General features: G+C 42.8%; 1 protein-coding gene across 1 annotated transcript; it reads left to right on the top strand.

The window, feature by feature from the left end:
- The first annotated feature begins 15000 nt into the window (after window positions 1–15000).
- LOC142490839 (olfactory receptor 6N1-like) lies at window positions 15001–19315 on the top strand. The gene is made up of 5 exons (XM_075593260.1): window positions 15001–15074; window positions 15888–15902; window positions 16806–16856; window positions 17636–17747; window positions 18320–19315. Exons 1-5 carry the CDS (start codon window positions 15001–15003, stop codon window positions 19313–19315), a joined length of 1248 nt encoding a protein of 415 aa, XP_075449375.1.
- The last annotated feature ends 780 nt before the right edge of the window (window positions 19316–20095 follow it).

Here is a 20095-nt window from a genome sequence, read left to right as displayed (position 1 = left end):
CTCCATTGACATCACCTCCTCTATTCTCCTGATCACTGAGGTTCTCGAGGAGGCCCTGATTTGTTTCCAGGCTGCTGCTATAGAACACCTGGCTGCCGTTAGTATGGCCATGATGAGCCTGGACATTGGGGAGGGGACATCTTCTATTGGTTTGTTCAGCACCAGAGTCAGTGGGTCGAGGGGTAAGGAGAGTCCTGTCACTCCAAAAATAAGCGCCTGGATCATGGTCCAGAACATTTGTATCTCCGGGCATGACCACCAAATGTGGGCCATGTCCCCCTTTTCACCACATCCCCGCCAGCAAAGGTCCAGCGTGCCGGGGTAGATTTAGCTCAGTCTAACATGAGTCAGGTACCACTGATGCATAATTTTATAGATGTTTTCTTTTGTTATTGTACAGATTGATGTTTTTGTTGCTTGCTCCCAGATATCTGTCCAGTCTTCTCTATCTATTTGGAGTTGGAGGTCCTCTGACCATTTTTGCATATACCTATGGTCTGGGTCGTGGGATGTAATCTCCAGACCTTTGTAGATCTCTGATATCAGTCCCCTTTGATGTGTGGTCTTAGTGCAGAGAGATTCAAATCTGGTGAGTGGAGGGAATTTGGCGGTTGGGGCCAGTGCCAGCAGAAAGTGGCGAACCTGGAGGTACTTAAATAGGTGAAGGTCTTCTATCTGATATTTGCCTTTTAGCTCTTGATAGGTCAATATCCTCTCTTTCTGCAGCAGATCAGCAACCAGCTTAATATTGTGACCCTGAAATTGGTCAAATTGTCTTGGGGAACACCCTGGTGGGAAGTTGGGGTTCCCGAAGAGTGGTGTGAGCTGGGAAGGGGATGCTAGCAGACCGTACTTCCCTTTGCTTTTAAGCCATACATTCCACGTGCATCTCATTGCTCCTAGTTCGTACCTCTGTGAACCCATCCCGCAATTCCAAACTACAGCCTGCTTCAGTTGCGTCGCTTGGTAATATTTAACTAAGTTGGGGACACCCAGACCTCCTCTCTCTTTTGGCGAGAGCATTACTGTTCTGGGGATTCTAGGTTTTTTGTCGTTCCAGATAAATTGGGAAAATTGAGATTGGACGTTTTTTAAGATTGCTTGTGGGATAGGGATTGGGAGTGTTTGGAAATAGTAAAGTAGTCTTGGAAGGATATTCATTTTTAATGAGGCTATCCTTCCAAACCACGATATCTGATACTTTTTCCATGCTTCTAGATCTTTTTTGATTTGATCGAATAGGGGGGGGTAGTTATATTGATAGAGTGTATTATAGGAGTTGGATATTTTAACTCCCAGATATTTTATACAGGTATTACTCCATTTATACTTGTAGTTGGCTTGAATTAGTTTCCATGTTTGATCAGATAGGGACAAATTTAGGGCCTCTGACTTGTCCATGTTTACTTTGTAGTCAGAGACTGTTCCGAATTGGGTTAGGGCTCTTTGGAGATTAGGAAGGGAGACATGGGGGTCTACAAGTGTCAAAATCACGTCATCCGCAAACAGGGAGATTTTATGCTCCCTGTCTGCTATTGGTATTCCTTTTATACTTTTTTTGTCCCTAATTGTGGCTGCGAGGGGCTCAATGGTTAGGGCGAATAAGAGAGGTGATAATGGACAGCCCTGTCTAGTCCCATTCCTGATTTGTATTGGGTCTGTGAGGCCCCCTGGAAGTTTTACGTGAGCCGTGGGGTTTTGGTAGAGGGCTCTCACTCCCTCTAGGTAGGGTCCACAGAAGCCAAACCTCTGCATGGTTTGATCTAGAAATGACCACTTGATTCTGTCGAATGCCTTTTCGGCATCCAGACTAATAATCATTGCTTTGGAGCCTGTGAGATGCACGTGGTCAATTATATCCACAATTTTGCGGGTATTGTCGGAGGCCTGTCTTCCCGACACAAAACCAACTTGATCAACGTGTATAAGTCTAGGGAGAATTGGGTTTAACCTGTTTGCTAAGATTTTGCTGTAGATCTTGAGGTCTGTATTTAGTAGGGAGATGGGCTTATAATTCCCGCAAAGGAGCGGGTCTCTACCCTCCTTGTGAATTATTGCTAGATTAGCGGCTGTAATTGTTGCGGGGATTGGTTCACCTTGGAGAAAGGAATTAAACATTTTGAGTAGATGAGCTGAGAGGATAGACCTGAACACTTTATAGTAGGAGTTAGAAAAGCCATCCGGGCCCGGGGCTTTGGATAGTTTCAGAGAGTTTATGACTTGTTTTAATTCCTCCTGAGTTATCTTTTTATTGAGTGTCTTTATTTCCTCATTGGACAATATTGGAAGGGAACATTTCTCCAAATAATGGGAGATAGCATCAAGACTGACCTGGTATTGTCCCGGGGGGTGTAGGTTATATAGATCGGAGTAGAAATCCGCAAATTCCTGCGCTATTTCTTTTTAAATGTATGTAACCTGTCCCTTTTTGGTCTTAATACGGGTTATCTGGGACTTAACTCTAGTTCCCCTAAGTTTGGCGGCCAGCAGTCTATCTGCCTTGTTGCCCTTGTCGAAGTATTTTTGTTTAGTCCACCTGAGTGCCTTTTCGACATCTTCCAACTGAGACTGTTTGAGGGCCGACCTAGCTAGGTTTAGTTGTTTAAATATTTTTTTTGACATTGTAGCTTTGTGTTGTTGTTCAAGGTGAGCAATTTTGTCTGTTAGTTCTTTTTGGAGTTTGTTTTTTATTTTATTTTTATATGAGGCTAAGGAAATTAGATCTCCTCTAATTGTGGCTTTATGGGCCTCCCAGAGCATGGCTGGGGTGGAGGCAGTCCCCGTGTTCTGCTGGAAGTATAGTGAGATTTTCTGTCGGATAGTTGCCTCCGTGTCTGGGTAGTTTAGCATGGAGTCATTTAACTTCCATTTGTATTGCGTATTTTTAACAAATGTAGGGATAAGGTGAGATCTATGGGTGCGTGCTTCTCTACTGTTTACATTTGGAATGAACATTTTTATCAGACAGTGCAGATATATGCATAAAGTGGTACAGGGAGGGGGGGGGGGAAGGGGGAGAGGTGGACATGTTGTTATAGTTTTTACATTTAAAGCAGACATATTTATCCAACAGTTCAACTAAATGCATAAGGTGATACATTCACATAGTTAACATTCATGGACGTGTGTTTTAGCACAGTCTGTATCCGGCAGGCCTGCTTGGCAAGTATTATGTGTTTCCCCACCTGAGGTTATATAATCAGCGTTGACATTCAATTCAGGCTAAGATTATCTCAGATGACACAGAATAACACGGTTTGTCTTTAGCAACCCTGGTGAGAGGGAGGGGGGAGGGGGGTGAGAGGGAGGGGGGATGGGGGGGAGGGGAAGGGGGGGTGGGCTGGGGGGGGAGGGAAGAGGGGGGGGAGGAGAGAGGGGAGGGGAGGGAGTGGAGAGGGGGGGAGGGGGGAGGGGGGGGGACTGGAGGGAGGGGGGGGGAGTGGAGGGAGGGGGGGGGAATGGTGGGGGGTAAGGGGGGGAGGGGAGGGGGGGGACGGGTGGGATGAGTTCTGTGTATTCCTTTCTAAATAGACATGGGTTACTTGGCAAAGTATATGCTTGCTTGTTGGCAGGGTTGTACATTGTGTGACGTTTTAACTTTGTTAGGCCCTCTTGGCCTGTTAGCAAATGTGTCCCTTGTTCGTGTATTATAGGGGACAAAATCAGGTCGTACTCTGGTGAGTCAGCTCAACCCAGAAAGGGACGTGCATTTCTGCTTGCCTCTTTGAGTGCGAGCACCTGCCGGGGGAGGTAATGGTTCGGCCACTGGAGGGAGGGGGGGGGGGGGAAGGGGTGCTCTCTCGGCGGCTAGGGCTGTGTCTTTTTTTTTCCCTGTCACTCAGTAGCGGCAACTGGGACCGTTCTCATTGGGGGGGGGGGCCTCAGCGGGCTTTTGAGGGAGCAGTACTTACTGTTCGGAGTCTTCCGCCATGATATTGTGGGTCCCACCGTCTCCCTCCCCCCTCCCCCCAGGCCTCGACCCCCGGAGCCATACTTGGCCCACAACTGTGGGAATCTGAGCCGGACGGGCCGCCTCCTCAAGGGGTAAAACTGGCAAACAATTAACTATAAACTTAAACATCTTTGTGGCTGTCCGGCCACGAACTTTAATGGATGCCTCTCCGTCTTGGGGTGTCTGGTCTTAGGCTTCTGGGTTCCTTCGCTGTTAGGCTGTGCCCTCGGTGGTGGGGGAGTTATTCCCGCGTTGTGTGCGCTGGGAAATATCGTGGTAGTATAGGCAACGCTGGATCGTGATCGACTTCTCCGCCGGTCCCCTCAGCGTTTGGGCATCTTGCTGCGTTTTGAGGCGTCTCTTCTTCTCGGCTCGGTGTTACTGTCCTCCTCCTCGCTCTGGGCTGGGACTTGTTGCTGATCCTGCATCCATGCCGCGGGCGGGGTCAGCCCCAGCGCCCGCGCAAACGGGCCCATGTCCTCAGGAAATCTAATCGTGAGATACTTGCCCTTGCTGTTGCTGGCTGTAAGCTTAAAGGGAAACCCCCAACGATACTTGATCTCATTATCCCGCAGTAGGGTCGTTAGGGGTTTCATCTCTTTTCTCCGCAGCACAGTTTTGCTTGACAGGTCGCTGAAGACTTGCAGCTTTTCGTTGAGGAAGGTAAGTGGTTCTTTTTCTCTGCATGCCTGGAGTATACTTTCTTTAGCAGAATAGCTATGCAGCCTTACAATCACATATCGCCTTCTTCCAGGTTCCTCAGATCTGGGCCCTAAGGCCCTATGGGCTCGGTCTATTTCCAAGTCCTCTTCTTTTACTGTGTCACACACAGACTTAAACAGGTCCAAAAGGTATGGACGGAGGAGGCCAGGGAGAACTGTCTCGGGGATATTACGAATACGGAGGTTTTGCCTCCTATCCCTGTTCTCCTGGTCCTCTAATCCGTCTTTGAGCATAGCGATTTCCTCTCGGAGCCTGAAGATCTCGTTCTCCGTTGCTGTCTGGCGTGTGTGGGTCTCCTCCATTTCGCCTTCTAGTGTGGCGGTTTTGTCCGCTAGGCCATTAATCTGCTGCGTGAGATCATGGACCGCGGCTTTTATTTCCATTTGGAGGGATGCGTGCATTTTGGTATGTTGGGCCGCCATCAGCTGCTCCATAAAGGCCCTGGTTAAAGGCTGCTCCTGCGTGGAGGTCTCTTTAGCTTTGGCAGTCCTGCCCTGTGTTGCTTGTTCACCGCGTGCGCCGCTGCCATCTTGTGTAGTAGGCTGCTGTTCGGGGCTTGTCTGCTGCGGGGAAAAGTATTTCGTTACCACTTGTGATGCCGGTTTCTTTTGTTGCCTGGACATCTTGCCGATGTTTCCCCCTCTAGAGGATATTCTTTTTAGTTGAGAATATTAGGTGGAAGGGTGTTTATTTTAAAGTTTATTCGGGTGAGTCCGCGGAGCTCCCAGGCTGCTACTCCATACCAGCTGACGTCACCGGAAGTCTCCGTTCTGTTATTTTTTAACATTTATTTGCTAATTTCTTTGGGTGATATCAATGGTGACTTGTAATAAAAATAGGGTTACTTACCCACCCTGGATGAAGACCATACTCATCGTCAAGGCAGAAGCCCCCCAGAACCAATCCAATAAAGTGTCAATGCATAAACATAAAAAATCTATATTAACAAATCTAGGGCCCAATGGCCACTATAAAAAAGGTAATTATAAATAATCCAAGACCTGATGGCCTAAACAAACCCTCCAAAACCAAAGCAATGACAAATAATCCAAAACCAGGTGGCCTTTTGTAATCTAAGGTGGCCTGCAACGTGGGATCCTCAACTTCTCCCAAGGCCCTCGTTCCTCTGTTGATTGAAGAATGTCTTTGGTGAGTATTTCTTCTTTCATCTTAAAAGCACACTGGCAGTGGAACTATCCAGCAGCTGATCCAGCTCGTTGTCATAGCTGATGCTCTGAATAGCAGAGTTACCATGTTAAATTCTGCAGCACGGGGACTCTCAGCAACTCTCGATCTCAAGGAAGACATCCTGTAGAAGCTAGCCCCATTATCTAGAAGATCTAAAGCCCCCTACAACCTCCCCATTTGGCAAGGTAAGCTATCTAAGATAGCGCCCAGTGCCTAAGGACTCAGGAACCCCTGCAACAGCTTTGTTTACCTGGGTAAGCCATTCAAGCTGGTGCTCAGCACCTAGAGCATTAGGAGATCCTTGTTACCTCGTTTTATTTAATAGTGGATTTTTTAAACTGTGTTTTTGCATGTGTTGTTCCCTGCTGGCTCCTACAGAATAAACCCCTAATTTATTTAGCCCTTAGTCCTTTCTGGTGCTTGCGAGTTCTGTGTAAATCACTAGTCTTCGGTGACTGATTATATTAATATAGATTTCTATATTTGTTTTACAACTAGATTTCTAATTGTATTCTAGTGATTCTAATCCTTTATTAGGGACCTCAAGCAAATGAAGCATGGTCAGGCTTTCTAGTTGGATGAGTTAATAATGTCCAATAATATCTGCATTATAAATAATCTGTAACCAAATTGATGGATTTTATGTATGGAATAAAACTACACCTGATTTTAATGCCAGATTTCTGAACATCTTTTCTGTGTTTGGTTTGGAGATCATCGAGACAAAGGGGCACTAGAGTGGAGACCTCTCCTGATATTGTTATGGGAACATCTGTATGTGTTTTCCAGGGGAAAAATGGAAACAAAAAAATTAAAGAAATATGGGCCCTCCCGTTATTGCTTTATAGATGGAACAGTTATAGTAGTTCATTCAGTACACTTAACAAATCATGACCTATGTCAACCTAGAAGTTGTGTTTGTGGCTTGCAAAGCTGTTTGAGTGCTGGGTTGGCTTGTTTGCCCCCCTGTCTGGGTCTGACACAGACTTGCAGGAACTGGAAACCGCCTGCTTATAAAGGAAGATATGTGGTTTGTTCAAGAAGCTGAAAGAAAACCAGGCCTTTTTGCGGCCCTCGGGGACTGGAACAAAACATTTACAAAAAATAAACAACAGTTGAACACTCACGCAAATGCGTACCCCAACAGATTGTCCTTCCAGGGCCGATGCCTTGTATGGCGCAAAATGCCATTAATGCAGTCTCGAACGCTTTTCATTAAAGGATCTGTAATTGAAAAATAGCGCCGCAATTCCTCCACAGTTGTCTTTCTTAAATTATCAGGAAGCGCCTTTTTTTCGCGATTTCCTTCATAGTTCACTTTGTAGGCCCACTCGCAGTACACCAAGTAAGACACGTGGTGCTTAAAAATTAACAAGGCATACTTGTGGGGTACACCAGCACTCTTCACCCTATACGTCTCCCTGAGTGCCGGTGGCAGCTCGCGCAGGATGATGTCGGGCACCATATCGATGTAAGCGTATGTAGGTTGGGTTCTGGGAGCGGGTGTGCTTCTGTGAGCGGATGTGATTGTGGCGGCGGGCGAGGGTAGGTTGTCTGGGAGGTAGCTTTCCTCCTGTCTTGGTCGCCGTGTTGTCTCCTGGTGTTGTCTTGACGGGGTTGTCATGTTATCTTCCTCCTCAACGGCATACATGTACACAAATTCTTCTGGTGGAGGGGGTGCGCTTGGTGTTGGAAGGCGGTCGAAGGTCCCATTCATCACATCCATGCCACCCTCCTGCTCCGGCGTCGGGGATACAGGGGCATGAACACCGAGCAAATTATGTATCCCCGCTATGTCAGTCTCTATCTTCTCCATCCGTTGATCCATCTTCTGCATCCGTTGATCCAAATTTAGCATGGTCTCCAGAAGCAGATCTATCTTTGCCAGCACAATAGAGTTCCCCGGGATATCCACACTTATCCCATTCAGCATGCGGTCTAACGAGCTGGTTCTTGTGCATGGCGTGCTGTGGACATCTGGGTGGATGGGTGCTACAGAGGATGGGATGGCGGTTCCATGGAGAGAAGCGGCAGCGTCGCCAAATAAGGGTGGAGGAGGTGACAAGTGGATTTACAGGAGAGGAGAAGCGGCAGCGTCGTCGAAGAGGGATGGAGAAAGTGACCTGTGGATTTCTAGGCGAGAAGCGGCAGAGTCGTCTAAGCGCAATGGAGAAAGTGACCCGTGGATTTCAGGGGCACCAGCGGCAGCGGAGTCGAAGAGCAGAGGCGAAGATGGCCTGTGGGTTTTCGGGAGAGCGGCGGCAGCGTCGTGGACGAGTAGTGGAGAAGATGGGCTGTAGATTTCAAGGAGAGCGGCGGCAGAGTCGTCGAAGTGTATTGGAGGAAGTGGTCTGTGGGTTCGATGGGTTGGCTGCCATTTGTTTTGCGTTTAGTGTACATCACCGTATTTCTTATTTACATAATAAGGCTTACGTGTTTTAAAACCCTTAGCCTTTGGGGTCAGCAGAAGATTTTCTTTATTGGCCTTATCCTGTCGCTTTGGCCTTGGCTTGGGAACGGCTCCTGCCTTTCGCTTTTTCTGTGTGACAGGCACGGCAGAGGCGAGTGGCTTCTTTCGTCCATAGAATCGGGGTTGATCCATGGAAGCAGATGGCACAATGCAGTATCTGGACAAGGGCAAGTTCAGATAAAGATCATTGAGTGGTGGGCTATGCAAAGTGTGTAACCTTTTATGCATGGCAACGAGGTACAGGTGTTGAAAGTGGGCGTACGCAAATGTGAGTCATTAACGTAAAAATACACCATCCATTTTGTGGATTCACTGCACATTGAATACACATCGACTAAACATCGAATATACATTCTTGTGTTTGTATTTCTTTCTACTCGCAGCAATGCCTGTTAAAAAGATTTCAAAGGATCTCAGCATGAGTATTAAGGAGATGTACACGAGCGGACACCGAATTGCTGCTATCCAATGCTGGTTAGCTACTTCTGGCCTCGTTGTGCCAGCAACCACCGTGTGCTATTATGCACACGGAAAAACCAGACAACAAACGAGGACACCAACGGTAACTAACGCGTAAGTATATTTATATAACTATATAATACAGTACATCTATCATTTTTTTTATTGCTGCATATTAATAGAACAATATATTGTGTAGATCTATCAAATTTTATAGTTCTTTCTGTATATTTTTATAACAGCAGTATATATATTGTTTATATTGCTGCATATTAATTAATTAATTAATTAATTAATACCGGATTGTTGTTTTTCTGTACATTGTAGGGAGACAACTCTTCTGGTCGACAAAATAAGTGAGGAGAATGATGAGAAGAGTGCATTAAGGGTCAAATACACTCTGCAGGAAAATCACAATTTCACTGTATCTGAGACCAGCATAAAGAAGATGAGACGCAGAATTGGATGAAAATATGAACGTGTGAGGTTAGTACTGGACAGTACAGAGGTAAAAGTGTTGTTTAAGAAACTGTGACTAGGAAAAAAGAATGGTGTATATAGCGCTAACAATAAAAATAAAGTGAATAATACACAATATAAACACAATGTGACAAGTGACTAAATGCAGGACGGCTGCCAAGGAAAAAACCTAACCCAAGAAACTGTACTGTGCCTCTAAAATTATTTATTCCTTGTCATTACAGAGCGTAACTAATGATAAGGGACATTAACAAAATCAAGAGAGTGGTCCAGGCCCAGGCATGGATCGACAGTAGAGAAACTTTCCAGGATTGCATCTTCACTGACGAGTCTACTGTTTCGCTGGAGAGATTTGCCACCTTTGCATTCCACAAAAAAGGTCGCATATCTATGAAGCCGCGTCCAAAACACCCAGTGAAGATGCATGTGTGGGGTGCCATCTCTAGGCGTGGACCAGGATGCATCGTTATCTTTGAATGTACAGTAAAATGTATATCACACGCTTTTGCCTTACGCACTGTACTGTACTAGTGTGCAGTTTTTTCAGCACTTTTATTTTTTGTTATAGGAATCATGAATAAAGCTTTCTTCCAAGACAAAATTGTGCCTGAGATTGTGGAATACATCACACGTGAGTTCCCGGATGGTCACCGTTTCTACCAGGACAACGATCCGAAGCACACCGCGTCAACAGCGCATATCCTTGAGCGCGGTATCAAATGGGTGAAGACGCCAGCGGAGTAAGTGCGGTAACCGTGTCTCATTTTTTCCCACTGTTTTTACTGTGTACTGTATCTCTTAAACTAATTGTCCTTTTTTTCCCCCTCCAATGATAGATCGCCAGACTTTAATCCGATCGAAATGGTCTGGCATCAGCTGAAGGACCATATCCGAAAAGTCATGAAACCCTCCAAAAAGGATGAAATGGTGCTAGGCATACTGAGTTTTTGGAACAATGTACTCACCGTGGAACGATGCAATAAATATATTGACCATATTGCGACTGTGTTGCCCATTGTGATCACGCATAATGGGCAAGCATCAGGAAGGTAGTATGGTATACTGAAGTACTGTACTGTAGTATTGTAAGTACAGTATGATACTGGTAAGTATGGCACATATTTTTTCTTTCCCAGTAGTCAGAGTATACAGTAGTTCAAGTATAGACTAATTTGACAGTACTACAGTAACTGCATACTGTAGTCCAATATGGAGAAGCTATACAGTACACAATGCCATAATACAGTATGCACCTACAGTACAGTAACTGCTCAATTTTTTTCTTTCCAGAGAGAGCAGCACCAGCCACCTGGTTACAAAGTAGTTAACAGTATACAGTAGTTCCAGTATAGACTTGTTTGACAGTACTAACAGCGTACTGTAGTCCAATATGGAGTAGCTACAGTATACAGTACACAATGCCATAATACAGTACAGTATGCACCTAACTGCTCAATTTATTTATTTCCAGAGAGAGCAGCACCAGCCATCTGGTTCCAAACTATTTAACAGTAGTCACAGTATACAGTAGTTCCAGTATAGACTGGTTTAGCAGTACTACACAGCACACAATGCCATAATACAGTATGCACATAACTGCACTAATTTTTTGTTTTCTTGTTTTTTCAGAAAAAAAGGATGGACTGGGGGAGAGGGGGGTGTCGTGTACAGTCTGTGAATTGTTTGTACAGTTAAGTGTACAGTATCTAAACTGCAGTAATGATGTACACAAAACCTCTCCTCTCTCAATGAACTACTGTACTGTACACAGAATGAGGAAGAAGATAAAGACGGAAAAAATTATATTACTATATATATATATATTATTATATATTATATATTATTAATTAATATTATTATCAATGTGCATTATTCATGATTATCCACCGGCCCTCAATTTCCATCTGACAGAAGAACTTAATAAAGACTGCATTATGTATTATTCATGATTTTTTTTATATTTGTTTTTTTGGTTCCTGATAAAATAAAATAAATATTTATTTACATTCATGATAATCATAATCATTGACAACAACCTCCCCCCCCACACCTACAGTACACCAAAGAAAAAGAAAGAATGACAAAACAACATGAATCAGATAATGTTTTTTTTAACTCTCAATTCTCACAGTGCTGTGCAAATCAGATTTACATATCAAATTCGAGAAGGGATTTTCCAAAGCGTTACCGTAAACAAAGCCTCAAAGGGTTGGGGGGGGGGTTGGGTGAGTCATGCGCAGGAATCAGCTAGCTCCCATCTCAAAGAGGATTACACGCAGGCGCAGTGAGGTGACGCTCGGCTAGGGACGGATTAAAAACACAATGGCAAGCTTCAGAAAATGAATGACTCTGTAGAGGTGTCTGATGATAAGAGTTTCAAATCCTTGAGTGAGCCTTGTGTGTGTGCGTGGGGGAGGGGGGTACAGGGTACAGCTACATGAAGTTCAAAGAAAATGACATAATTTCAAAAGGCAGTTCATCATAATAATATGATCCCTACACTCCCAAATACAGTACTGTACATAAAAAGCACACAAATCAACCATGTGCAGTCAAACGCACAGGGTCGCAGTCAAAAGCTACAGCACAGATCAAGTTGGTCTAGGCAGGCTTGTGGAGAAAATAAAAATAAAAAATGAGAAGAATTTATTTTTTTTGGTCAATCACTCAAGCAAGCAGTGGTGAACTTTCAGACACATGCGCAGTAATCATCAGCTGTCAAGCATGGAATGTGATTGAAACCAGAAAGACACACATTCAAAGGAATGGTGTGGGAGAGGTGTACTGCACTGTAGAGAAGATAAGAAGTTGAAATACCCTGCAGTGCAGTACATTATCCTGTGTGTGTGCGGGGGCGAGCGAGGGGAGAGCGCTGTAAATGCCGAAATGTGATACTGTTACAGTACTGTACACGCCTATGCGTTTCAACAATTTTCAAATGAGACATACAGAACTCCAAATGCATATACTGTATACAGTAAATATGCAAATTTACAATTACTGCGCATGCACACGCAGACTGTGTACTGACGTAGGTTGAAGTGCTAAAGTATTAGACTTGCGAAGACAACAGCTCGCGAACGCCCCCCTGAGTTTTTAGACAGTATTGCAGTATTGCAGACAGCGATAATAAAATGCTAATATTACGAGAGCCAAAATAACGCAATTCACACCGGACCCAAAAAAAAAACGCATCTGTCCACGATTATCAGAGTGCCGCAGATCCGGCCGCATTAGGATAAAGGCGGCCGCCACTGTAATACAGTAATAATCGTACTTAACCTTCAAATCTGACTTTATTCAAGGTGTATTTGTTGTGCGTAAAATTAGTCTGGCTTGGTTTATCCCCTATACTATTAGTCCCCAAAGGTGCACAAAGGTATCTGGTTTGTGCTATTTTCATGACTGTATGACACAATTCTAGCCATACAATTAAGTATGGCTCAGATGTCAAAAAAGTATCAACCTTCTGTTTAATCATTCTCTTGGGATGTTAAAAAAAATCATTTAAATACCCGCTCTTCCAATTAGGAGGCTTAGAAGTGGAATGTAGAATAGAGATCACACACAAAGTGTGCATCACAAGATAGAGATTAAACATATTCTATTTGTAAGCATGAAAAACACAGCTGAGTTGGCTTTTTAGTATTTTAACCATTAACAATAACCTCTTATGCTATGGAAGTTTATCTACAAAAGGTAAGTGCTGCACCAAAGCAGTGGAAATATTGTTTTCCTATGTTTCATTTGTCTGGCACTCTTGCACTTACAGTAGTTAATTTCAGCGATGCATACTGCACATACTGTACAGTATAACAAGATCTCCCATAGTGCAGGTTACATTACACATACTGTAGGGAGTGCCATTGTTTTCCTTAGGTGGCATTAGGCATTAGGTGTGATGTTTAAGTATCACTTTATCAATATTTTATTGATTATATCACTGTTGTTATAAATGTATATGAGCGCCATTTTTGGTTAAAAAACCCCACCTACACTATTAGGTGTGATAACTGCAGGTCACAGGAAAGAAGATTTAATCAGGTATTAAACATTTTCATGACATAGTCTATTTGATGAGCTAATGATTAGACAGTATATAATATATATGCATGATGTCCTATAAGGTACTTTCAGTGTCTAGCTCTTCTCAAGGAATTTTGCATTTGCTTACTGTTCCCACCCACAAAATACTCAAAGAACAGGCATGAAAACTATTAAAAAATACATATATAATGTAGGATAAACATGATTCTATTCCAACCTGCTACAAATGAATAGGTAGCATGATACTTTTCAACAAATAGATTACAGTATACAAGATTACAAACCATACATGGTTCTTCTTTACTTATGGCACTAGCAGTATTATGGCTGAAGAAAATCTGTGTGAGTTAAAAAAATATATATGAGACATGCTATATTCTGTAGTAGCATGTACTCCTCACATAGATAAAGGTAATATTCCTATTTATTTTTAAGTGGGAGCAGGTTGGACAATCGTAGTTTCCCTGAAACTACTGTAACATAATAGGAAAAAAGGAGAATTGTCCACAACACTCCTTTAAAAAAAAAAAAAAATATTACTTTATTACTGTATCTCCATCACAGATACAAAAAAAAGTGAAAGCATTGGACGATATTTTGCACACAAGCTCATATTGCAGTCTTCACCTTGCATATAGAGGTAGCTCAGTATCTACATCATAGCTTCCCCTTCCTGCCATAGGACCTTTTGTGGTCTGAAACAGGGCACCATTTTTTTAAAACTTTTTTTTTTTTATCTGAGATGGAGATAATTAAGTCATATATTTTTATAAGAAAGAGTGCTATGGACAATTTTGCTTTTCAATATATGGGTGGTAGTAAAAGGGGGAAAGAGTATAAGTTCTGATTTGGATTTGATAAGCTTAAGCTTCAGATAACAGTGGGAAATGCAGGAAGAGATTGTGGATATACACTTGGTGACACGAGTCAAGAGTGATGGAGCAGAGTTAAATTTGGGTATTATCGGCATAGAGAAGATACTGAAAGCCACAATATTGTATTGGTTCACCAAGAGAAGAGCTGTAGAGTGAGAATAGCAGAGGGCCAAGAACAGAGTCTTGTGGGATCACTACAGAATGAGGAACTGAAGAGGGGAATCCAGCAGGGAAGGAAACACTGAAAAAGTGGTTTGGTAGGTAGGATGTGAACCAGGAGAGGTCTGCGTGACAGAGGCCAATGGAGTAAAGAGTGAGCAGGTGAAGGAGGTGATCAACAGTGTGGAAGGCAGCAGAGAGATTCAGGAGAATTAGAAAGTAGAAGTGACCCTTAGACTTAGCTATGAGTAGGTATTTGTTAGTGCTGTCTCGACTGAGTTCAGAGGATGGAAACTAGATTGCAAAGATCAAAGCAAAGAGTTGGAGAAGAGAATGTGAGTCAAACGGTTGTATATAAGCCACTCAAGTAACATGGAGAAGAGAGAGGGCGTAAGGGGATATAGAGGGAGGTTGGGTCAAGAGAGGGCTTCTTTTGAATGGGCGTGATGAGTGCATGTTTAAAAGAAGCTTTGAATGTGCCGGAAATGAGAGAGGTTAAAAAATTGACTTTGGGTAGGTTTTAGTGCACCAGAGAGGGAGCGGAGGAGATTTGAAGGAATAGGATCAAGGGGCCAAGTTGGAGGGTTAGATGATGAGGACCTGAGGGTGGATGTAGGAGTGTGTGGAGCCTGACATGAAGCTACGTCATGTCTGATGAACCCAATCTTATCTGTGAAGAAGGCAGCAAGGTCTTGGGCCATGATGGTGGAAAAGGGTGCAGGTATGGTTGGGCAGAGAAGGGAGTTTAAGGTGGAGAACAGATGTTGAGGGTTAATAGACACAGTTAGTATGGGTGAGGAAAAGCAGGTTTGTTTGGCAAGGGAAAGGACAGAGTTATGGGAGGACAGTATTAATTTATAGGGGAGGAAATAGGGTATAGAGCGTGCTATTTTCTAAGAACTCTGTCTTGCAAAACCTACACACACCCCTCCGAAGCCGACGTCACATGGGAGTAACGTCAGACATACCCGACGTTTCACTATTCGGCTTCGTAGAGGTGTCTGTAGGTTGTGCGAGTCAGAGTGCTTAGGAGACTGCATCCGTGGGCAGCACAGTGCTCTGATCACGGAGGGAGGGATAGCATTCATAGTGGTTAGTTTACCGCAACAAATTAGCTAGCTATATTGGGATCTAAGAGACGTAGTACTGAGCATACTTATCTAATGCAGCTTACCTACTTTGTATCCATACTTTCCTAAGACCTGTGTCTCAGCTCAGCTGTTATTTATAGCAAGACTAAAGGAGATTTTGCATTACTCCAAGAGATGTTTTTTTCAGCTGACTATTCTATTTAAAATAACAATTGAAGTGATAAAGGCGCTCAACGCTTCATCCCTTGTATGATTGTAATTGACAAATAAACAATACCTACCTTGTGTTCAGCCATCTATGGAGAAGGAGACCCGGTAAGCACGACCATAATCCCCATGGCGCTCCTCCCCCAGTGATTGGCGGAGTGGCTCTTTTCGGCGATCACTGGGGGAGGGACGCCATGGGGATTATGGTCGTGTTTACCGGGTCTCCTTCTCAATAGATGGCTGAACACAAGGTAGGAGGGGATTTGTGGCATACTCCTTTATTTTTATTCTTTTTATCCATATCCTTTTATTTCATTCGGTTCCATCGACATCGGGAGGCCCATGAGGTTTGCGCTGACTATCTTCACACTACAAATACTCCTTTAGATGTCATGGAGGATCTCATGGGGTGATCCCAGAGAACTAGTCGCGTCTTCATGCATTATGGGCGTGTTCATGACGTCAGTTTTGGCGCGAAAATAGGAAATGGTCTTGTGTATATAAAGGTAGTGATGTACATGTATTGCATACTCCTTGATAAAGTGTATGTTTACACGAAACGTGTAGGAGGGTTTTAATTTCCACTTTTAGATGGATCAATAAAGAAGATTTTTTACAATACTTTGGCTTGGGACCCACTTTGGCGGTGCGCTGGTTTTTCTCTTTGTTCTATTTGACTATTCTATTTAGACAGGACTGGCCGACTCCCTTCATTAGGGCTGCTCATTTTCTACTTTATAGTGGAGGTTACATCACAGGCTACCACTTTTTAGCTGCTGCGTACTACGAGGAACTAACCTATCTCCTCCTAGTCCACTTAACTCACCCCCCTCACCAGCAACGGTATAACTTACCAGGAAAAGATTATTTTTACTGATTGGTTAGGTGGTTCATCTTGAGTAGATTTGCCAATGCTCTAGTGCTATCCACATCTGCCCTGCTATCCCCTGTTTAACCTATCAGACTGACCTTCTACTGGCAACAAAGGTATACCCAACTTATTACAGTCAGAGATACTATTATGTCAATGTTGCTGCAACTATTCGCCTACTGCTCAACCTCAGAGCACATACCCACCTCTGTCCATTTTTAAAAAAAAGTTGGTTTCTTCGTGTAAAGTTTGTGTGCCATGGTTGTGGCTTATGTTATTGCAGGTTACGTTTGGTGGCAGGAGCCATCATGTCTAAGGATGGTCTTGGCCTGAGGTAGGGATGTAAGAAAGGAAAAGAAAGTAGGTAACATGATACTTTATATTGAACCAACAACGGTTATGTGTATATAAGTGTCCATCAGGTATGGCTATTTTTGCCTTTTTCATTTTCCTGTTTTTCTTTTCACGTGAAATAAGAGACACATGTGGCTACAGTTCGTTTCTGCCTTCCGTCTACAATTAAATATAAAGTATAGAATAGACATTAGGGTACTTGGATACATGGACTAATGTGACTACAAATATATTTTATCTTCTTGACCAATTTAAAATAAATTACATTCATACAACAATATTTTGTTAAGCTTTCAATTATGAAAACATCCATCTTTGCTGTAATACCATACCATCCTAAAACAACTCATTTTGCAATATATGTGCTTAATATCAAGAATTAGTAACAACAACAAAAAATGTTATATGTGAATTAAAATCAATGACTGTTTAAAAAAGGATATATTTTTTTATTTGTTATTATAGTAATTGTTTATGTTTTCTAAGCAAATAATATTGATTCAAAACAATATATATTAACTGAATACTAAACATGTTAAAGCCCAAAGACGTAATTGTGTATTCAACAATAGGTTGAATTATGTTCTTCCAACACAATGTTTTTTTTCCCATTAAAACTGTGATAGTTGTGATTGAGTCACTTTCTCGTGGAAACTCCCATTTACTTAAATGAAAGTTTCCATCCAATAGTGCCCCAATTAATGAAGTTATAAAGAAATGTGTACACAATACACATTGTAATGACTAATGCACCAACAGACAATGCATTTCAAATGGCTCCTGCAAAATACACTACAGCTGTGTTTCCCAACTCCAGTCCTCAGGGAACCCCAACAAGTCAGGTCTTAAGGAGATCCCTGCTCCAGCATGGGTGGGTCAATTGTGCTGGCTCAGTCAAAATGACTGAGCCGCTGATTGACCCACGTGTGCTGGAGCAGTGATATCCTTAAGACCTGACCTGTTGGGGTTCCCTGAGGACTGGAGTTGGGAAACACTGCACTCCAGTGCATTGACTAACATAGAAATATGTGTGATCTATTGTTACATTCAGTATAGTGTAATCTTTGTACATGTGTAGCCCAACTTATGTTCTCTGGGGCACTGCAAAAAAGGCTCTGTTATCTTGTTGCTGTTGGATTTACACTATTTTTTTATGCAACTTACCAGGAAAGCAGGACAACAGAATAAACCTCTAGCTACATCCATACAACCAGTGAATCATCGTTGATCTTTGATCTGTGATATCCACAGCTATATTTGAAAGATATTATGATAATGTAGCAGCCAACGGCTGAAATAACATCTGTAAATGCATGAAAATTATTATAAAATACCTAGTATGTGTTACAGTTATGTTTAAATTTGATATATTACTTCTAACTATTTATATAGCTTTAAGATATTAGACCTTGTTCATGATAATGTCATCTTCTATATGCCCAGGTAAATGGAGAATACATTGATTACATTGGTACTTCCAATCAGACCATCAGCCCTGTGACAGAGTTCATAATTTTTGGGTTTCCAAGCCTACAAAGATTCCAGACATTGCTGTTTTGTGTTTTTCTCTTTATATACCTCTTCACAGTCACAGGGAATGGCACCATATTCCTCCTTGTCATGCTGGACAAGCAGCTTCAGACTCCCATGTATTTCTTCGTCAGCAACTTATCCTTCATAGATATGAGTTACACCTCGGTTACCGTCCCTAAGATGCTGGCAAAGTTCCTAATGAATATGGACACCATTTCCGACACTGGCTGTTTCATGCAGATGTATTTCTTTCTCTCTCTGGCAGCAGCTGAGTGTCTGCTTCTGGCTGTAATGGCTTATGATCGTTATCTAGCCATCTGCTGCCCACTTCATTACCACACCATCATGACCAGAAGGTTATACATCTTCTTATCTGCTGCAGCATGGACTGGGGGATTTGCAGCTCCGGGGACTGTTTTAATTTTAGTTTTGAGGCTGCCTTTCTGTGGCCCAAATATTATTCACCATTATTACTGTGATCACCCACCTTTACTGCAGTTGGCTTGTACGGACACCTCTATAAATGTTGCAGTTGGTTCTTCAATTGGTGCTTTTATTATTTTAATAAGTTTATCCCTAGTTGCAATATCATACATTAAAATCATACTGTCAATCCTCAAAATAGCCTCCAGTGAAGGACGTAGAAAAACATTCTCCACCTGTGCTTCCCATTTTGTTGTTGTGAACATGTTTTATTTACCGCTAATATTCATGTACATCCGCCCAACTGCATCCTACTCCTCTGATGTGGACTCGCTGGTGGCCATGATGTATACAGTAATAACACCCATGATGAACCCCGTCATATACAGTATGAGAAACAAAGACATTAAAAACGCTTTCAGAAAGAAAATAAGAATTAAATGGCCCTCGTGCTTGAAACTGAGAATGCATCATATCATTTAAATAAAAAAAAGTTCTGCAGTACAGAAAAATGTGTACATATACAAATAATGGTGATTTATACTATAAAATAATGAATCAAACTGACCAAATCAGTGCATAGAATATACAGTAAACAAAAATATGTGCAAATAAGCTAAAAAAAAAAAAAGGCCAAACATAGGGAAGCATGTGAACGTGACTAATAAGCACGGAATAAATATTGCAGGTAACCCCCCTGTGGGAATATGAGAGGCTTCTGCTAATAAAATTGGATGAAAGGGCATCAAATCTAGAGAAAGTGGAAAAGAAAATCCAGGTAGGATATTTAAAGCCTGTTGTGAATTCCAACATTCATCCGTTTTGAAGTGACCACGAAACCATAGGATTGTGTTGGTGCCACCAGGTTAGTCATTGTACTTGGGACTTAGTGCCTTTATCAGACTTTACCATTCACGTGGCAAAGGTTTGGACTTAGCCGGCACAGAAGATGCTGATGTCATCTGATGCGCATCAGTTACTGTTGTGCCTCTTTCTATCTGGCCGAGCAGCATCATAATTGCGGTTTCCAGCGGAACACGCTAGACCCACCAGAAGGAGACACAGATGGCTCCTGCGGAGCATCTATTCATCTAGCGTTCCCTCCCACCCCCTCTTCCTCCCATGGTCCAGGGAGGACGGTCCTTGCAACCCTCACCTACCTTGATGATCTGGATTGGATGGGGATGCGACGACTCATGTCCTCCCAAGGATACACGGTTTATGTCCTATTGCATTTAACTCATTTTTATTTTGTACTGTACT

This window comes from Ascaphus truei, chromosome 3 (assembly GCF_040206685.1).
Source record: "Ascaphus truei isolate aAscTru1 chromosome 3, aAscTru1.hap1, whole genome shotgun sequence".
In the NCBI taxonomy this organism is placed as follows: Eukaryota; Metazoa; Chordata; class Amphibia; order Anura; family Ascaphidae; genus Ascaphus; species Ascaphus truei.
The sequence above is the reverse complement of the archived record's forward strand: the minus strand, read 5'-3'. Positions and strand labels throughout refer to the sequence as shown.